The sequence below is a fragment of the Rhineura floridana genome, chromosome 10 (genome assembly GCF_030035675.1).
Source record: "Rhineura floridana isolate rRhiFlo1 chromosome 10, rRhiFlo1.hap2, whole genome shotgun sequence".
NCBI lineage: Eukaryota > Metazoa > Chordata > Lepidosauria > Squamata > Rhineuridae > Rhineura > Rhineura floridana.
In genome coordinates, this window is record NC_084489.1 from 38,580,920 (window position 1) to 38,600,388 (window position 19,469).

The window sequence follows — 19,469 nt, forward strand, 5'->3', positions numbered from 1 at the left end:
TTCGGATTACAACTTCCAGAGGAGTGGTGTTTAATTCCACTGCCTTAATTGACAGTGGAGCCTCCACAAATTTTATTGATGCAAAGTTAGTCAAGCGTCATGGAATTTCCCGGTGGAAACTGGACGCTCCCCTAGCTGTGGAGACTATCAATGGGAGACCCCTGAAGTCAGGAGGGGTGACACAAGCCATGGAGGAAGTGAAACTTCAAATCCCTGGGCACGAAGAGTTCATTTCGCTATACGTGTCAGATCTCTCGAACTTTGAGGTGATTCTGGGAATGCCCTGGCTAGCAAAGCATGAACCCAAAATAAGTTGGAAGAAGGCGGTGGTGTGGTTCACCTCACAGTATTGCCAGGAGAACTGTCAACCTGAAGGAATCAAGAACACCTTAGCGGGGGCAGTGCAAGAGATCGAGCAAGTGACCCTGCCGCCAAAGTATGAAGAATTCAAAGATGTGTTTGATGAAAAAGAGGCAGAGACTTTACCCCCCCACCGCCCTTACGACTGTGCGATTGATCTAGTGCCAGGAGCCAGCATCCCATCAGGGAGAATCTACTCTCTCACAGAGAATGAGAGGGAGGCCCTGAAGGAATTCCTGGATAAAAACCTGAGGCGAGGATTCATATGCCCCTCACAATCCCCTGCTGGAGCGCCACTATTGTTTGTGAAAAAGAAGGAGGGGAACTCAGACCCTGTAACGACTATCGCGCATTGAACCAGATCACCATCCCCAACAGCTACCCGCTGCCCCTGATCTCAGAGTTGCTGGACCGACTGCGCTCTGCAAAAATCTTCACGAAGTTGGATTTGAGAGGAGCGTACAATCTGATCAGAATGAAGGAGGGAGATGAATGGAAAACAGGATTCTTGACCGCTTACGGACAGTATGAATACCTGGTCATGCCGTTCGGGCTTTGTGGAAGTTCAGGAATTTTTCAAAAATTCATGAACGACGTGTTTAGAGACTTGTTGGACACGTATGTAATCTGTTACTTAGATGATATCCTGGTGTTCTCAAGGAACCAGGAAGACCACGACCAGCATGTGAAGATGGTGTTGAAGAGACTGAGAGAAAATCACCTGTATGCTAAATTAGAGAAATGTGGATTTGACCTCAAGTCTCTAGACTTCCTTGGATATCGAATCTCAGCGGAAGGCGTGGAGATGGACCCAGGGAAAGTAAGCTGCATATTGGACTGGGGCCAACCTGTCACCAAAAAGGATGTACAACGGTTTTTGGGGTTTGCCAATTATTACAGAAAGTTCATTCCAGGGTTTTCCAAATTAACAGCTCCTCTGACTGACTGTTTAAGGGGGAAGAAGAAGTTTCAATGGACAGAGAACGCCACTGAGGCCTTTGAGGAGCTGAAGAGAAGGTTTGCTACTGAGCCCATTCTGGGCTTTGCTGATCCGAACCGCCCTTTCGTAGTGGAAGCAGATGCTTCAGATTTTGCCATCGGGGGGGTCCTGCTACAATTAGACCAAGAAGGGAAGGAGCTGCACCTCTGTGCGTACTTCTCTCGGAAGTTAAAGCCTGCAGAGAAGAACTGCACAGTTTGGGAGAAGGAGCTGCTGGCCATCAAGGACTCTTTTGAAAACTGGAGACAATACCTAGAGGGGACCTCTCATCGAATTGAAGTGCGCTCCGACCACAAGAATCTTGAAAGCCTCCAAACAGCCAGAAAGCTGAACCAGAGACAGATAAGATGGTCCCAGTTCTTCACTAGGTTTAACTTCCAGATTACTTACCATGCCCAAGCCAAAAACCAGAGAGCGGATGCCTTATCCAGACAGCCACAATACAAAGAAAGTGAATCCGAGGACCAGCCTCAGTACGTAATCCCGCCAGAGAAATTAACGTTGGGAGTATGCCAGCCTTCATGGGAAGAGGAACTCAAAAAGGCACAAGAAGATGCAGACATGCTAAAATATCAGCAGGAGACGGGACCAGGTCAAGACTCAGAAGTAACCTTTCACTGGAGAAATGGACTGTTATGGTTCAAAACCGCCAGATATGTGCCAGAAGGGCAATTAAGGCTCAGAATCCTACGCCAGTGTCATGATTCCATCACAGCGGGACACTTTGGGATTTACAAGACCATTCAGAACGTGGCCAAGGACTTCTGGTGGCCTAAAATGCGTCAGGATATTGAGAGTTATGTAAAGTCCTGCTCTGTCTGTCTGCGGACAAAAACACAAACAGGGACACCAGCAGGACTGTTACAACCGTTGTCTGTCCCACACGAACCCTGGAAGGACCTCTCCATGGATTTTATAACTGATCTACCCAAGTCCCAAGGAATGACAGCCATCTTAGTAGTGGTGGATCTACTTACCAAAATGGCACACTTTCTTCCTTGTGCAGGGGCCTTAGAGGCTAAAGAAACGGCCAAGTTATTCATAAAAGAAGTCTACCGGCTGCATGGATTGCCAAACAGCGTAGTCTCAGACCAAGGAACTCAGTTCACAGCCAAATTTTGGAGAGCAATGTGGAAACAGTTGCAGACGGAATTAAAACTCTCTTCCGCCCATCACCCCCAGACAGATGGGCAGACGGAACGCTTGAACGCCGTTTTGGAAAGATATTTACGAAGTTATGTGTCCTATCAACAGACTGACTGGGTATCATATTTGCATTTTGCAGAGTTCGCCTACAACAATTCTCTGCACTCCAGCACTCAACAAACCCCGTTCTTCGCTAATTATGGATTCCATCCTAAAGTGTTTCCAAGCAGCTCAGAAGGAATGCTGGTACCGGCAGCTGAGAACTTCCTTAAGGAATTGCAAGCGGCGCAACAGACACTGAAACAGCAGTTAAACGAAGCCAAAACGGAGTACAAGCGAGTTGCTGACCTGCACAGGAAGGAGGCCCCCCCCTTCAACCGGGAGACCAGGTATGGCTGTCCACCCGCTTCCTGCAGATGCCGGGCAAATGTAGAAAATTACAAGACAAGAGGGTGGGTCCTTTCGAAATAGAAACTCAAATCAATCCCGTGGCGTACCGACTGAAGCTGCCTGACACGTTTAAAATACATCCTGTGTTCCATCGATCCCTCTTAACGAAAGCCGCCCCTCCCAGTGAGTTACGGCCGGAGGAACCTCCCGGAGCTCCACTCCTGGTAAATGAGCAGCTTGAGTTTGAAGTTGAGGAGATCTTAGATTCCAGGATCAGACGCCACAAGCTGCAGTACTTGATTCACTGGAAAGGCTATGGGGTGGCTGACAGATCATGGGAAGATGCAGCTGATGTGCATGCTCCAGAATTGGTAAAACTTTTCCATCAACGTTTTCCCCACCGTCCCAAGCCAGACAAGGGGAGGGGGGCACAGCCTGGGAGGGGGGAGGGTGTCGGAAGGCAGAGCTGGGGTCCCAATCCCGGGGAGCTGGATCCCGGAGAGTTGGGAGAAGAGTATTCGGATGGATGGCAGAGGGAAGGGGGAGGAACTTCCCCCCTTTGGAGCGAAGACGAAACAGAGGAACTGCCAGTGATAAGGTCGCTTAGCAACGGGGAGCCTGAGCCCTCCCTGGACATTCTCACGCCTCCCCCTCTTTCAGGCTCAGAGCAAGAGGGGGAAGAGGGAGGGCTGTTCACAGCCGAAAAGCGGGGAGGCAGTTTACCATCAGCTCCTCCCCTATCCCCCATCGTGGAATCGGAAACTTCAGAAGAGGAGGGGGTGATGCTTCCCCCCTCACCGCGCACACGCAGACAGCTGAAAAGACAGGAGAGAAGGGGGGAAGGCGGGCAGTACCTGAGGGGCAGTTAAGGAGGAGCGAAAGATTGCGCGCCCGTTTGGCCCCTTCTTAAAGAACAGGCGGGAAGAAGTCCCTTGCTCTGTCAACTTTCTCCCAATGCCGCAGGACCTGTATCCCTGTATTGATTCATGAGAAAACGCAGTCTTTGTTTGGACATTACCCTAATAAAACACGAATTAACTACAATCGTTGGTCTGGTTCCTGAGTCACATCCTGGGCCTGACAAGGAGGAAGAAGGAGGAGGAGAGGGGAAGGAGGGGAAAGGCAGGTCTGATCATTTGCATACTTATTGAGTTCAATGGGATTTACTCCTATGCAATCATGGTTAAGATAGATAAAACTGACCATGGGGGAGGAGGAGGGGGAATGGGAAGGAGCGGATTGGAGGGGGGCAAAGGGGAGGGGAGGTTTGATCATTTGATGCTTATAGAGTTCAAAGGTATTTACTTCCATGCAATCATGCTTAAGATAGGTAAAACTGACCATGGAGAGGAGGAAGGGGATGGGGATGGGGAGGGAGGGGCAAAGGAAGGGGGAGGGAAGGGGCAAGAGGGAGGGGATAGGAGGGAGGAAAAGGGAAGGTGGGTTTTATCATTTGCATAGTTCAGTGGGATTTATTTATGTGTAATCATGTTTGAAAATGGAAATGGACTGCCTTCAAGTCGATCCTGACTTATGGTGACCCTATGAATAGGGTTTTCATGGTAAACGGTATTCAGAGGTGGTTTTACCATTACCTTCCTCTGATGCTGAGAGGCAGTGAGTGGCCCAAGGTCACCCAGTGAGCTTCATGGCTGTGTAGGGATTCGAACCCTGGTCTCCCAGGTTGTAGTCCAACATTGACCCGGGGGAGGGGCAGGGAGGGCAGGAGGAGGGGGAGGATAGGCGATCTGGTGGGTGGGCACTGAACAGAGGGGAAGCCCCTTTCCTTTCCAAAAGGAAAACATTGTGAACAGTATCATTGCTTTTCAGCATTTCTCCCACCTTTTTATTCCACAGCAGGCACATGTAGCCTCCCACCCATATTTAAACCAAAGCTCTCTCTGGCCACATCTTCACCAGACTGTTATTTCACTTTGGACAATCATGGCTTCTCTCAAAGTGTAGCTAGTGAAGGGTGCTGAGAGTTGCTAGAAGATGCCCTGTTCTCCTCACAGACCTTCAATCATAGTGTCTGACTGTTATACCAGTCTGGACACTGGAGCTCTGTCAGTGGAATAGGTGTCTCCTGTCAGCACCCTTCACAAACTACACTTCCCAGGATTCTTTGGGGGAAGCCATGACTGTCTCAAGTGAAATCAAAGTCTGGTGTGGGTGTGGCCCCCTGATTAGGCAAGCCAAGCAGCTGTGAGTCTTGCTTTTAGAATACTGACAGTTGGTCCTTACCGAGCATGTCCGACACTTATCATTCAGTTCAATGCAAAATTTCTTAAATTAATTAAAAATCAGCCAGGCCTTTTTTCACTTTTAAACTGCAGAAGATGAAGGTCAGAGTATGGGGCAAGGTCAGTAATAGGATTACAGGGACTCTGTGAACATCACTGATTTTTAACGAATTTCAACAGATTATGAGAACTCTGACAGAAAAAGGTCCAAAAGGGCTCTGAAGTTTTCCTCCTCTTTTTACACTTTGAACTCTCTATTCTCTCTGACTGTTTTGTGTATCACCATGAAAATTGAGAGGGTTGTTAAGCAAGCGTTTCTGAGTTCAGGCCTATAAGTTTTGTAAGGTTTTGTTTTGAAATGAGGTTATGGGAAGCATCAGAATGGCATGGGGGTATTTTCAATTTAACATTGTGGAATGTTAAAAATCCATGCTGGCTATAGTATACAGCCACTCTTGTGGCCGTATAATTACTCCCTCATTCAGAACTGCTGTGCAACATTTGTTACTTCTTCTCTCTGTACACTGCTAGGTCAGTTATGCCCTTGGCTGTTAATAATCTCCACTAACAGACCTCTGTTTCTATGCTCAACATAAATTATGCAAATCAATAATATAGACACACTTTCACCTGTATTGTTGATCATTTTGCAGCTTTGTTTTGAAATAGATATGTGAGCATCTGCAGTATTTGCATGAATTAGAGCATTGGTACCTTTATTGGACATTGCAAATTTTTGTGTGTGTGTTCATATCACTCATAAGAGGGTTAGAAATTTGTTGATTTTTTTTTTTAAAGAGGGAATTCATGAGGATTTGGCTTTGTATGTTAGGTCTTGTGAAAATTTGCAGGGAACTCAGCAGAAGAGCAGTTCTATCTGTAATCTTCTAAAAGAGATCAACTAGAGTGTTAGTACAATAGTCAAAGCATGGCTGTGCAATGAATTTATTATTCATTTCCTGATGCGTGTTAATGCTTTCCCCCTTTTTATTCTTTAGTTCCATGCATGGGTTGCATAGGGCTGTTGCAAAACTTGAGCAGTTAGTTTATGTATATTGGCGTACTCATTGACCTGATTAGCATGGACAGGTCATGACTTTGTGCACATGCTCCCAGCAAGATCACTGCTGCTTTGTTCCTCCTTTGGTCCTGCTGCTGTTGTGCAACTGTGAGCTAAGCCATGGTTTGGCTTAGCATGTCACGTCATGCAAATCCTCCAGACAAAACACAAGCAATAAGCCATAGAACAGCTAATGGTTTGCCCAGAGTGAAACAAGCCCAGTTTTTCAAAGTGGCCCAGCAGGACTGGAAGAGGGGTAAAATGGCTGATATTTCTCCAGGAGCCTGCATGTTGATACTAAACCATGAACCATGGTGTCTTAGCATTACGTGCTCTTTGTTTCTTTCCCATGTATGTTGTTTTGCATGTGTGTACTCTGCACCTTGTATCTGAAATGGAAATGGACTGCTTTCAAGTCGATCCCGACTTATGGTGACCCTACGAATAGGGTTTTCATGGTAAACGGTATTCAGGGGGGGTTTACCATTGCCATCCTCTGAGGCTGAGAGGCAGTGAGTGGCCCAAGGTCACCCAGTGCGCCTCATGGCTGTGTGGGGATTCAAACCCTGGTCTTCCAGGTCGTAGTCCAACCTTGTATCTAGTTATTCAAATTTGTGAGAACTTTCTGAAAAGTTTCCCTTATTTGCTTTGGCCTTGTCTAAAATAGGTAACGGGGTCATCTGTATATTTCAACACTGTTTAGTGTTTATCCCTTTCCCCAGATCGTAAATTAATACATTAAGAGGGCTATACAAAGGACTTCAGACAAATTGCCCATTTGTTATGAAGGGCTGTTTTATCTCAAAACGTATGTGTATGCTGCTATTTGGCTTCTGGTTTGTTTGAGCAAAAGGCAGAATAAGATGAGCCTTTTGGAAGCCATAGGTCCTTTTGGTTCCTCCATATCGGTCAGGAGATGAAGAGCACCTTTACCGTTAACAACATCTGAAGCTTACTTTTTTGAGATGCAGTAGAGGACAGATGTAGCAGGGAGATCAATATGTTCTTTTTCACTGGACGGATTTTTTCAGGGGTTACTGAACCTGAAAGAGACACTGATTTATGGTACATTTGTCTTGCATGTTCCAGGTTCCAGTTCTTGATTCTCCCTAGGTACAGAAGCCATTGTATATACTTCTTGCTAAATAAGACCATCTGTAAGCATCATCCTGTGGGATTCTGTAGGCAGCTAAAAGTGTACCTTGTACCTTTTATAAAAAAAAATGGAGAGTTTTTATCATACATAGCATCACCTAAGCCATTCAGGTAATAACTTCTAACCCATTTTCTCGAATATTCATGAAATGGAAAACAAAATCTGCATAAATGGTAACCTCCTGTGCCATTCACGTTCAGCGCTGCAAATGAAGTTCTATCTTTGCTTTTTATCTATGACAGACAAACAACAGAAAGGTGAATTTGCTATAGATGGCTACACCGTCAGAATGAATAATACCCTTCGGAAGGATGGAAAGAAAGATTGCTGTTTTGAAATCGCTGCTCCTGATAAACGCATTTATCAGGTTGGACTTCTTATGTCATCTTGAAATTAAATTGATAAAAACTGTTACTGTTCCAGTTATGGAGACATTAACATTTCAATAAAACAACTCCTGATGTGTTAGAGAAAAAGAAACCATTGATTTGCTTATCCTGTACATTTATATATATATATATTTTTTAAAAATAGATTAAATATTATGTTATGTCTTTGGCTAAGAATAGCCAATATGTCATTTTTATCTATTCGTCCATTACCCAGTTTATATTTAAATATCTATTATCTAATAGGTCTGCCTGATTTCTTGGATGAATAATATTGTAAAGAAATTTAAAATATATTTAACATTTGGGTTATATATATCTTGTATTGCTTAGAGGTCGGCGAAGGAAATCTAAGTTAAAAGCACATATCAGTTATGCAATTCAAGATCTATCAGCTAGGCATCAATGTGGAATGTAAGTTTAATAAGTTTTAAATAGCTGAGATTGCAGTTGAAAGCTAGTTAATTAAGTTGTCAGGTACTGTGTTGGAATCTGACAAGAACATTCTTAAGAAAACTGTACCCAGCAGTCTAAAGAAATTCATGGGTGTCTTTTAATTGTCAAGGGCGAATTTTGTTCATCAGTCCTGCTTTTGACATTGATGAAGAGAAACAGCTTTTTTTCTGCACAGCTGCCAGCTGCTGATCAGAGTTCCAAATCCATCATCCTCTGCTTCAATTACGTAAATTTGTCAAAATTAACTGTACATTATAAGAAGCATCCTTGCAAGAAAAGTACCAGAAGACATGTAAAGAATTACAAATGGTGCCTTGAAGAATTGACAAGAATGCTACTTTCTTTTCATTACTGATATGGTCCTAGCTGTATTTTTATGCTCATGATTATTACTAGTAAAATCAAGTTTCTGAACAGTTTACAGCTGCTACTCCCAAAGAAGCTGAGGAATGGGTACAGAAACTCAGACATGTACTACAAGGTATGCCAGTTGTTGAAAAGATTCTTTGATTTCTCACACGCATTGTAAACAAACTTTGTTGCTTTCTAACAGATTTCTGTTTATTAATCTTGGAATATCATTGCGGGCTTTTTATGGTATGCAGTTCCCATTTTCAGCTTTCTGTGTGATTAAGGAATCCTCTGCATACTGCGGAGTAAGTCCTGCTATACTCAGTTGGACTTACCTTCAAATAAACACATGCAGCAATAAGCTGAGGACATGCTACTAAGTAAAATTCTGCTTGAAATACAGACGTGACTGTTTTTTTATTCAGCTGAATAAAAAATAAATGGCTGAATAAAAATAATCATGTCTGTATTTCAGTGGAACATCTAAATAAGTTACAACTGGGACATTGCATTTCCTTGGTTTAAAAAAATTGAAGTGTTGGAATTATTTTGTTTTCCTATAGCGTTTCTTATATCATATATTAAAAGTATATGGTTGCGTTCATTGGGTGGATACCTGTTGTATAGCAATTCTTGCATTCATCTTAACAGACATGGGATCTGAATATATTCCTGAGGAGGAGGAAGAGGAAGAATATGACAACATTGATGAAAGTGATATGCCTTCTCCACAAGCAAGCACAGAAGCAATGGATGATATTTATGAAGAACTTCCAGGTATTTGGGAGTGTTGTATAATAGAGTTACTATGTACAGGTCTGAAGGGACCCAAAACATTGGTAGTCATTTCTAGCAGATAGGTCTTGGATATGGGAGACCTGAACCCAGCTCAACAGTGTGGTCTTGGGTGAGTCATAGTGTGTCAGTGTCAGTTCCTCATGGTATTCCTGATTAATGCCAGATACTTGTGGTATTTAAAGAAGTAGTATTTTTTTTTAACTAGGGCAATGAACGAACTATTCAGTTTGGGCTAATAAGGGCATTGAAATTAAACAGAAATTGTAAAAACAATCTCTTGAGATTATTGGCTCATTAGCATCATCTCTGCTACATAATTTTTTAATTACAAAATTGACGTTCCTTACAGCTTTGTTCTGCCGACTTTCTCACTCAGTTTTTTTATTTTTTCACTGTGTAATTTGCATTAACCATTGTTCTTCATGCTTTCTGTTCCCTAGTATTCAATCTCATAATCCCTGCAAAAACACTGTGGTTTTAAAAATTATTATTTATTTTAGAAGTTCTAGTGATGAACTGTAAATATGGGCACTTAGCTTGATTTTTTTCTTCATAGCATCCAGCATGAATCTGATCATACCAAGATGTCTTATTCTGGGTTTTTCAGTTATGGTAAAATGTTTTTACATCTTGACAACCAGATGTAAATCTCATTAAAATCTCCCCTTTGGCACCTAGAGTTGAACGTCACCTCACTGAAAAGAAAATGGCAGGAAAGGGTCTGGAAGGGTGTAAATACATGGAAATGAGGAGTTTCATTTGCTATGGTTTAAAAAAGATCTTAAATATAAAAGGAACTGTGCTTACTACTGTAAATGTAATAAGATTGTAAAGTGCTGCTCTAAAATGAAAGAATGCTATGGAAGGTAAGCTGGACAATATAAAGTACATGTCTGTGTTTTAGGTATTTTAATTTTTCAGAAAATATAGTTTGTATAATTTCAGTATATCAGGAAAGGCATAAATGGTAAAACATAGGTCTTTATCGACCAATATCAGCAGGTGGTCTTCCATTCCCTGTATAAAGTGGTATTATGCTACTCTGCCAGCCTATTTAAAAATATGGTTTATGTGAAGCTCAGTAACTGATATGGAACAAAGGGGTATGTCACAAATTTGAAATATACACTGTGTTGGGATCTATTGGTTATTAGGATTAATTTTTGTATTAATCTTAGCAAAAGTTTAAAGGCAGGTGAAGCCCAGGACTATCGCCATTGACAGCCATGTATTTTACTGCAGCGTTTGAAAGGACAAAGCTATTGGATAATACACAGCTTTGGGACAGGTTTTAAATGAATGGACTTTGAAAAATATTGAAAGAAGCCATAACTAAGTCATGCTATGAAATGAGATGGGATATGGGTTGAGCACTGATACCTTTCCTCCGTATTGTCGAGTGAGACAAATGTTACTGTCTATTGATGTGATATAGATCCCTAAGAGACTACACAAACTTTGAGAAGTTAGTGTCAGCTGCTGGCCAGACAGGAGGAATATCAGGTCAAATTTACAAAATTATCTTTAATTTGGAAACAGTAAAAAACCAATACAGGTAAAATGGGAGACAGGTTTGTTAAACAAAACCCCTGATAAATAATGGAAGTGAACGTAGTAAAATATATTTCATTTTACTTTATGTTAAATCTTAAACAGAGTTTCTACAAGGTATAGTTCATATAGACTGCAAGACTGAATACAATTTACCCTGATGTAAGCAATTCAAGTGGGCACTATCAAACGCCAGGTGCAAATTAACTCTATGTTCCTTGGGCATGCTGATGTAAATTACCATTAGTTGTATTGTTTAGATGTCTTAAAGGAGTTGTAGCTCAAGAAGATCTTGAGATGACTACTCATTTGTGAACAGCCTGGATAGCTATACATCAGGTATGGAAAAAATGCAACCCTTCTTCAGTAGGGGCCTGGATAACAAGAATCTGGAGACATAGATTAGATTATTCAGGCTGCAATCCAATACATGTCTACTCAGAAGTAAACTACATTGGGATCAATGGGATTTACTCCCAAGTAAGTGTGTATTGGATTGCAGCCTGAATTAAAAAACATAATAAAGGTCCAAGAAGATAGGCAAAAGGATAATGGAGTTTGTACTGGAACCGCCAGCATACAGTATACCTCCTTGCTTGCGTGATTTGCACTTGCTGCCAATCTCCTACTGGGCCACGTTCAAGATGTTGGTATTAACATATAACTCTCTATACAGCTCAAGACCAGGCCTTATCCCTTATATATCCAGTAGGTGGCTGTGGGAGAGCTTCTCCTGCATGTCCCAAATGAGAAGCCTGCTCAACAGTAACTCAGAGCAGAGCTTCGATCTGGCTGCCCCTATTCTGTGGCATCCCTGCCAATATATGACAGCACCCTTATCTGCATTTTCCAGAAACTGTTGAAGACATTTTTATTCTAATAGGCTTTTCCAGCTGGATGGATGGGTCTCTGTCATGGGTTTCTATTTTGTATTATTTTTGTTTTGTTTTGTAAATATCTGCTTTTTTGTGTATTTAACAGTGTTTTGCTGGTTTTACTGTACATCTCCTTGAGATGCTTGTGTAGAAGGTGAATTACCATAAATCCAGCAAAGTCAAACATGATAGAACGTTCAGTATGCAGTATTAGTAATACTCAGAGTAGACCCATTGAAGTAAATGAAACCAAGTTCATTAATTTCAGTTTATTATTGTTTTTGTTATTGTTTTTGTTATTATTGTTATTAACTAAATTTATATCCTGCCCTTCCTCCCAGTAGGAGTCCAGGGCAGCAAACAAAAACACTAAAAACACTCTAAAACATCTTAAAAATAGACTTTAAAATATATTAAAACAAAACGTATTTAAAAATGTCTTTTAAAAAAAGCTTTAAAATATCTGAAAAAGTAATTCTGACACAGACAGGGATAAGGTCTCTACTTAAAAGGCTTGTTGAAAGAGGAAGGTCTTCAGTAAGCGCCAAAAAGTTAACAGAGATGGTGCCTGTCTGATATTTAAGTGGAGGGAAGTCCAAAGTATCAGTGTCACAACACTAAAGGTCCACTTCCTATGTTGTGCGGAATGGACCTCCTGATAAGTTGGTGTCTGCAAGAGGCCCTCACCTCAGTGATTGACTACATACATAAGGGGTAAGAAAATCTTTCAGGTATCCTGGTTGCAAGCTGTATAGGGCTTCGTACACCAAAACCAGAACCTTGAACTTGGCCTGGTAGTTAATGGGCAGCCAGTGCAATTCTTTCAGCAGCAGGGTGCATGTTGGCAATACCTTACCCCAGTGAGCAGTCATGCTGCTGCATTTTGCACCAGCTACAGCATCTGGACCAAACTCAAGGGCAGACTCACATAGTGCACATTACAGTAATCCTGCCTGGAGGTTACCAGTGCATGGACACAGTGGTCAGGCTATCCCAGTCCAGAAAAGTCTGCAGCTGTCTTACCAGCTAAAGCTGGTAAAAGGCACCCCTAGCCATTGAGGTCACCTGGGCTTCCAGTGACAACAATGGATCCAAGAGCACTCCCACACTACGAACCTGCTCTTTCAGAGGGAGTACGACCCCATCCAAAGCAGGTAACTGATCAATTATCCAAACTCTGGAAACACCAACCTACAGTGCCTCCATCTTGCTGGGATTCAGACTCAGTTTATTGGCCCTCATCCAGCCCACAACCTGGTCTTACCAGTCCAGGGTTTGCACAGCCTCTCCCAATTCAGATGTTACAGAGAAATAGTGTGTAGATCCCCTGCCCCAGCACACACACAAAGTAATCAGAATACACCTGCAAGTAATCCAGCTAAAGGATTCCAGATCAGCTAGTCCATAAAAGATAACACTATCTTAAATTTGTTAGTTTTTAAAGTTCCACAAAACTTGTTGTTTCACATCTGGTTAGCAGTTATTCTTTCAGTCTAGTAATGTTCTGTGCTTTAACGTTTTTAAGTAATCTTGTGCTCTTCCATTTCTATTATTACTCATTATTTGCATGCAATTTTTTCTGTCTTTCCATATTGCCAAAGCACTGCAATTCTTGCAGTTTGTTCTTGGTGGATGATATTTTGCATCTGTCTCATATTTTTGTAGAATCATAGAATTGGAAGGGACCCCAAGAATCATCTGGTCCAATCCCCTATTAATGCAGGAAATCCACTACTACAACATCCATGATAGGTGGCTATCTGGCTTCCACTTAAAAACTTCTAACAAAGAGTACACTGCCTTCCAAGGCAGGCTATTCTAGTACTGAATAGGAAGTTCTTCCTAATGTTTGATCCCAGCATCTTACTGTTACTAATTTTATTATATCGTGGCCCCTTTAGTCGGACATATATATTACAACTACACAGTCAGTTGTGTAGTCAGTCTTGTGAATATTATTTTTGAACTTCACTATCAGTGTGGTGTAGTGGTTAAGGAGTTGGACTACGACCTGGGAGACGAGGGTTCAAATCCCCACATAGACATGAAGCTCACTGGGTGACCTTGGGCCAGTCACTGCCTCTCAGCCTCATGAAAACCCTATTCATAGGGTCGCCATAAGCCGGAATCGACTTGAAGGCAGTACATCTACATTTTTACATCAATCTGTAAAACAAGTAGGTTTAAAGCATACAGCACTCCCTGTTTACTGAGGACCTGTGCATACATTATTATTAATTTATTTATATATAGTAAAAAGGCCTGTTTTTCTACTTAATTACACCCTCTCTGTGGTCTTTACCATGGCTAAGTGGGACTTTTGCATCAATCTTGTATGGGAATTGCACATACATTCAAAGATACTTTCTTTTTAGAAAAGAAATTGTGGGAATATTTTTATACAGTTTTGAAACATGAGAACTCAACACTAGAGAGAGCTATTGTAGAGATTAGCTCAGAGTTGTATCACATTTTGTAGATACTATGTTTGTTTCTTATAATACCAGAACTTCTGTAGAATTTTTTTTTTTCTTGATAGAAGTGGAACAGTTTCACACATGCATAGGACCAATTTGTTGGCATGTTAAAGGGTTGCCTTATCCTGGAGGTTGATAAAGCCCATACAAACTTACCTGGGAGAAGTTCCATGGGACTCAGGTGGACATACTTATGAGTAGACTTCCAGAGGATTATATTGTAATTCTCTTGATGACAAGTGTGGAGTTGTTTATCGGATGAGAAGATTAATCTATTGATTTCTTGCACTATAAATCTGTTTTTACAAGGGGGAAGATGGGGAAATGGCTAATTTATCTTCTGGTTGCATCGGAAATTTATTGTAATTGACTAATATCTCTGCTATCTTTTTTGCACCTTTTGAAGACTTTCCTGTTTCAACAAGCCTTTTTAGTTGAGACCTATTCCAGTCTGCATCTGTGTTAGAATTGCTCGTTAATATGTTTTTTTAATAATGTTTTTAAGCCTTTTTAAAAAGATGTTTTTAAAGCTTTTTTAAAAAAATGTTTTTAACATTGTTTTGCTTTAATGTATTTTAAGGTCTGTATTTATGATGTTTTAAAGTGTTTTTAGCTCTTCTGTTTGCCGCCCTGGGCTCCTGCTGGAAGGAAGGGCGGGATATAAATCAAACAATAAATAAATAAATAAATAATATAATCCCCACCAACACCAAGATTCTGCGCTGCCTCTGCTGTTCAGTTAAATTAGCATTCCAGAGTTCTCTTCATCTCACTTGTACCAGTACCAGTAATCTGCAGACTACAACTGGGCTACCTTGAGCCTTGCCTCAATTTCTAGAGAATTAGAATTTGAACATATCTCTATCCCTTTTCAGGCTGGGCCTAGTTTTGTGTTAAGGCATTTGCTTCCTCCATAGAGTTGGTATATCTATGGTCAGCTGAGTTTTCTCTGCTTTAGCTTCCTATAAAGTACAAAGCACTTCCAGCCCCCATTTATGATAAAACAAGCAACAGGGTTTTATTAAGAAAAGTGGAGGGGGACTCTAGGGTGGAATTAGATTAGGTCAGACTAAGAGGATTGCACAGAAATTGAATATCAAAGCGGAGGCTCTGATCTAGACCCAACATATAGCTACTTTAGCTTGGATCCAAAGAACTGTATAACTTATTCCATGTACCCAAGAGAACATTGGCCATGCCAAGTGTATTTTCCCTCCTTTAGCAAATCTGTTTTGAAACAGAAGGAACTTTTAGAAACAGATTGTAATATGGCATATTTGGGGGGATTTCGACGGGTCTGCCTTTCAAAGGGAAAAAATTGCACCAGACATTCTAAAGCCCTTGAGAGTACTAAAAAGCATTTCTTCCACCTAATATACTTAATACGCTATTTAAATATTGGATTAAAAAGCATTAGAATTAAACTGTAAAACACAGCACATTGTAAAATTTGATTTTCTACTTGCAGTTATCTTTTTAAGACCCACCCATTCTCCCAACATGTATACTTTAAATCACTTGTTCAAATCATACAATAATTACACCATTTGCTGCAGATTATGTCATATCACGTTTGTCCTGGGTTTTGCTAACTAATACATAGCTTAACCATCATAATCTGCTCTATGCCTGGAGGAGTCCCGTTCAGCCTTCCTTTTAAGAAATGTTCCAAGGGAGTATTATTTCACTGTTCATACTGACCTTTGCAAGATTTCAGCCCCAAACCCCAAATGTCAGCAATAATTGGACTTTGGTATCAGTCACAAATGTAATAAAACCTGTGACATTTGCAGCTTCAGTCCGTAAGCGTGTTTGGCTCCATAGCATCTTGCTGCAATGGCATACAAAATGCCCCCTCCAAAAGTAGTTTTCGCCTGACATGCTACAATAGCCCACATTTCTTGTACCTGCATTGCTTGTGGTTTTTGTAGTATCTTCAAAACCTTTGTGGCTTGATATCCCCCCACCCAACCTCCAAATAATATCCAGGACCAGAAGCACATCAGCTGCCTTGTACAGTTCCTTACGTCTGCCTTCAAACATGGCAGGGTAGCATTAAACTTTTCCCCTTTTGAAAGCAGAATCTAGCTACTTTCCATTGCATACACTCTTGCTATGTGTTAAACCTTCCCCACATCCCAATATATATTAATATGGATTCTAATTTTTTTCCCTATAACCAAATTGGGTTTCACCTGTGTCCTGTGTAGTCATAGTCAATTTATTTATATCCCGCATTTTTCACAAATACATATGTGCTCAAAGCGGTTCACAGAAACAATAAACAGTCCAAATACTGTAGCACAACAACAATAATACAAAGTATAATTATTACAACACTAAAAAAAAGTTCATGTACATCAAAGTGTAGATAAGCATAAAGCTTCACCATAAAGCTAAAGCAACAATACTGAAAAACTAATTGAAAACTAATCCCCAAGTTGATATAAAAATCTCTTCTGTTCCTCTGACCCTTATGCCTCAACCAAAAGAGCCAGAAAGTGTTGAAGGCTCCCAGGGCTGGAAGGTAGGGCAAGGCAGGTGGAAATAAACATCCTCTGGTGACAAACAGAGTCTCTCTCCCCTCATGCTCAGACTTTGTATAATGAATGTACAAGGAGCACTCCCAACCTACATGCATCCATTTTTCTGTTTGGATAAAACTATGCACATGCGCACAGTCACACACAGACACTTTGTACACGGATAGGCTTGTCTGTAGAATTGGGAAACCATTTTTTTCCCCTTTCAGGATTCTTCACGTTTTGCCCCCCCCCTTCTTATGTTCTCTTTGATGCATGGGAGCTGCCACATGCTGCTAAGTTAACCTGAAAACCCCAGAACATGTATGAGATCTCACTGCAGCGGCTCCTCCCCAAGGCAATGTTCCTGCAAAGAAACTAGAGCAATACTGGTTTGGAGAGGTGCTACAGTGTGGGCTACTCATGTGGCTATCCTGCATTACCCCTGAGCAATGAGGGGAGGAACCATACATAAGAAGGGAGTCTTTGCATGCACATAGTATTTTAATGTTTCAGTTGCACAGTTTAGCTGTGTATGATTTTAAAGCATTTTGAATACTTTTTTCCTCTAATGTATGAAACTGATCTCCTTGCACATTAAAAAGAGAGATTCCTTCAAATCATGCAGTTTGACTTTTAAGAGAGCTGTTCAAAAAGAAACTCTCGAGCATTATATTCCCACACACTTGATTTGTATTAAAATAAGATAGCTTATTACCAGTTCTGATCAGTCATTCTTTTTACTGCTTTGAATAGACCGATATGAAAGCATTTTTGACACTATTGATTTGTAAAACCAATATGATGTGAACACTATGTGACAGAAGTTGGCTGTTTTTATTGAGAAAGAGAATCCCAAGTTGGAGCATCTTGTCATTCTCAAGAGACAAAAGTAATTTTCCTTGTATTGGAGCCTTTTCACTGTTGACTACATTTTTGACAGCTGGCTTCATGTTACGCATTAACACTTTGTTTATTCATGAATATATTCAGCACATTATGCATCCAAAATAGAATGTTTCTCTATATGCAAGCAAAGTTGTCTGTCTGGCACTCCTGTCTTATGATTAAGAAGCAATGCAATGAACCAACCTTAAATTGAGCATTAATACTTAGTGCTCCAGAATATGGGAGATTTTATATATTTTTTTAAAAAACCTACTAAAATATTTTTATTTAATATTTAAGGTAACATAAATAGGTCTGATTTTTTAAAAAAATGCAGGCCAGTTCACTTAATATCTGGAAAATATTGTTAAAGATAGAATTACCAAACATAGAAGAACAAGTCTTGCTGAAACATAAGCAGCATGGTTTCTGCAAGAGTATGTTCTGTCTCACTAACCTATTTGAGAGTATTGACAAGCAAATAAATAGAACTGATCCAGCTGAAATTGTGTATTTGGACGCTCAAAAAGCTACAAAAAGTACCTCACCAAAGTCTCCTAAGTAGTTATGGAATAAGAGGAGAGGCCAGCTTGTGGATCAGTAACTGGTTAAGAAACAAGAAAAAGAGCAGGAATAAGTGGACTGTTCTCCCAGTGGATGGATGTAGAAAGTGGAGTCCCCCAATGATTAGTATTGGGACCTGTGCTTTTTAACTTGTTCATAAACAATCTAGAGTTAGGGGTGAACAATGAGGTGGCCAAGTTTGCTGATGATACTAAATTGTAAAACAGAAAGAGAATGCAAAGAGTTCCGAAAAGACCTTTCCGAACTTGAGCGTATGGGCAGTAAAATGGCAAATGCAATTCAATGTAAACAAGTGTAAAGTGATACATGTTGGGGGAAAAAATCCTAACGTCACATATACACTTGTGGGGTCTGAACTGGTGGTGGCTGGTGAGGAACGAGACCTTGAGGTTGTAGTAGATAGCTCAATGCTGACCCAGTGTACAGCTGCTGTGAAAAAGGCAAATTCCATGTTCGGGATCTTTAGGAAAGAAATTAAAAATAAAACTGCCATTATCCTAATGCTGTTATACAAACCTATGGTGCCACTGCACTTAGAATACTGTGTTTAGTTCTGATCGCCTCACCTCAAAAAAGATATTGTAGAGTTGGAGAAGCTTCAGAAAAGGGCAACCAAAATGTTCAAGGGGATGGAGCAACTTCCCAATGAGGAGAGGTTGTCACATTTGGAGCTTTTTAGTTTAGAGAAAAGGCGAGTAAGAGAAGACAGGCTAGAGATGTATAAAATTGTGCATGGTATGGAGAAAGTGGATAGATAAAAGTTTTTCTGTTATAATACTACAACTCAAGGCCAACCAAAGAAGCTGAATGTTGGAAGATTCAGGAGAGACTAAAGTGACACAGCACGTCGTTAAACTATGGAATTTGCTCTGCAAGAGGCTGTGATGGCCACCAATTTGGATGGCTTTAAAAGACGGTTAGACAAATTTATGGATAATAAGACTATCAATGACTACTAACAACAATAATTATGTTCTCCCTCCATTGTTGGAGGCAGTATGTCGTTGAATGCCAGCTGCTGGGAATCTCAGCTGGGTAGGGTGCTGTTGCACTAATGTTCTGCTTGAGGGATTCCCATAGGCATCTGGTTGGCTGCTGTGAGAACACGATGGGCCATTGGCTTGATCCAACAGGGCTCTTTGTATATTCTTGGTCTGTAAGTTAAAAAATGGTCCTGGTAATAAAAATATTTATGGCACCTGTTTCTCCTTTTAGTGTGTGA

The 19,469-nt window shown here is 40.9% G+C and overlaps 1 protein-coding gene across 3 annotated transcripts in view; it reads left to right on the plus strand.

The window, feature by feature from the left end:
- The window catches only part of SKAP2 (src kinase associated phosphoprotein 2), a 162,442-nt gene that overhangs the window by 94,796 nt on the left and 48,177 nt on the right, over positions 1-19,469 (plus strand). For all 3 annotated transcript variants that reach the window (XM_061585999.1, XM_061585998.1, XM_061586000.1), the window contains 3 exons: positions 7,598-7,722; positions 8,618-8,681; positions 9,203-9,328. In XM_061585999.1, the coding sequence (XP_061441983.1) occupies positions 7,598-7,722; positions 8,618-8,681; positions 9,203-9,328 (315 nt within the window). The remainder of the gene's footprint in view (positions 1-7,597; positions 7,723-8,617; positions 8,682-9,202; positions 9,329-19,469) is intronic.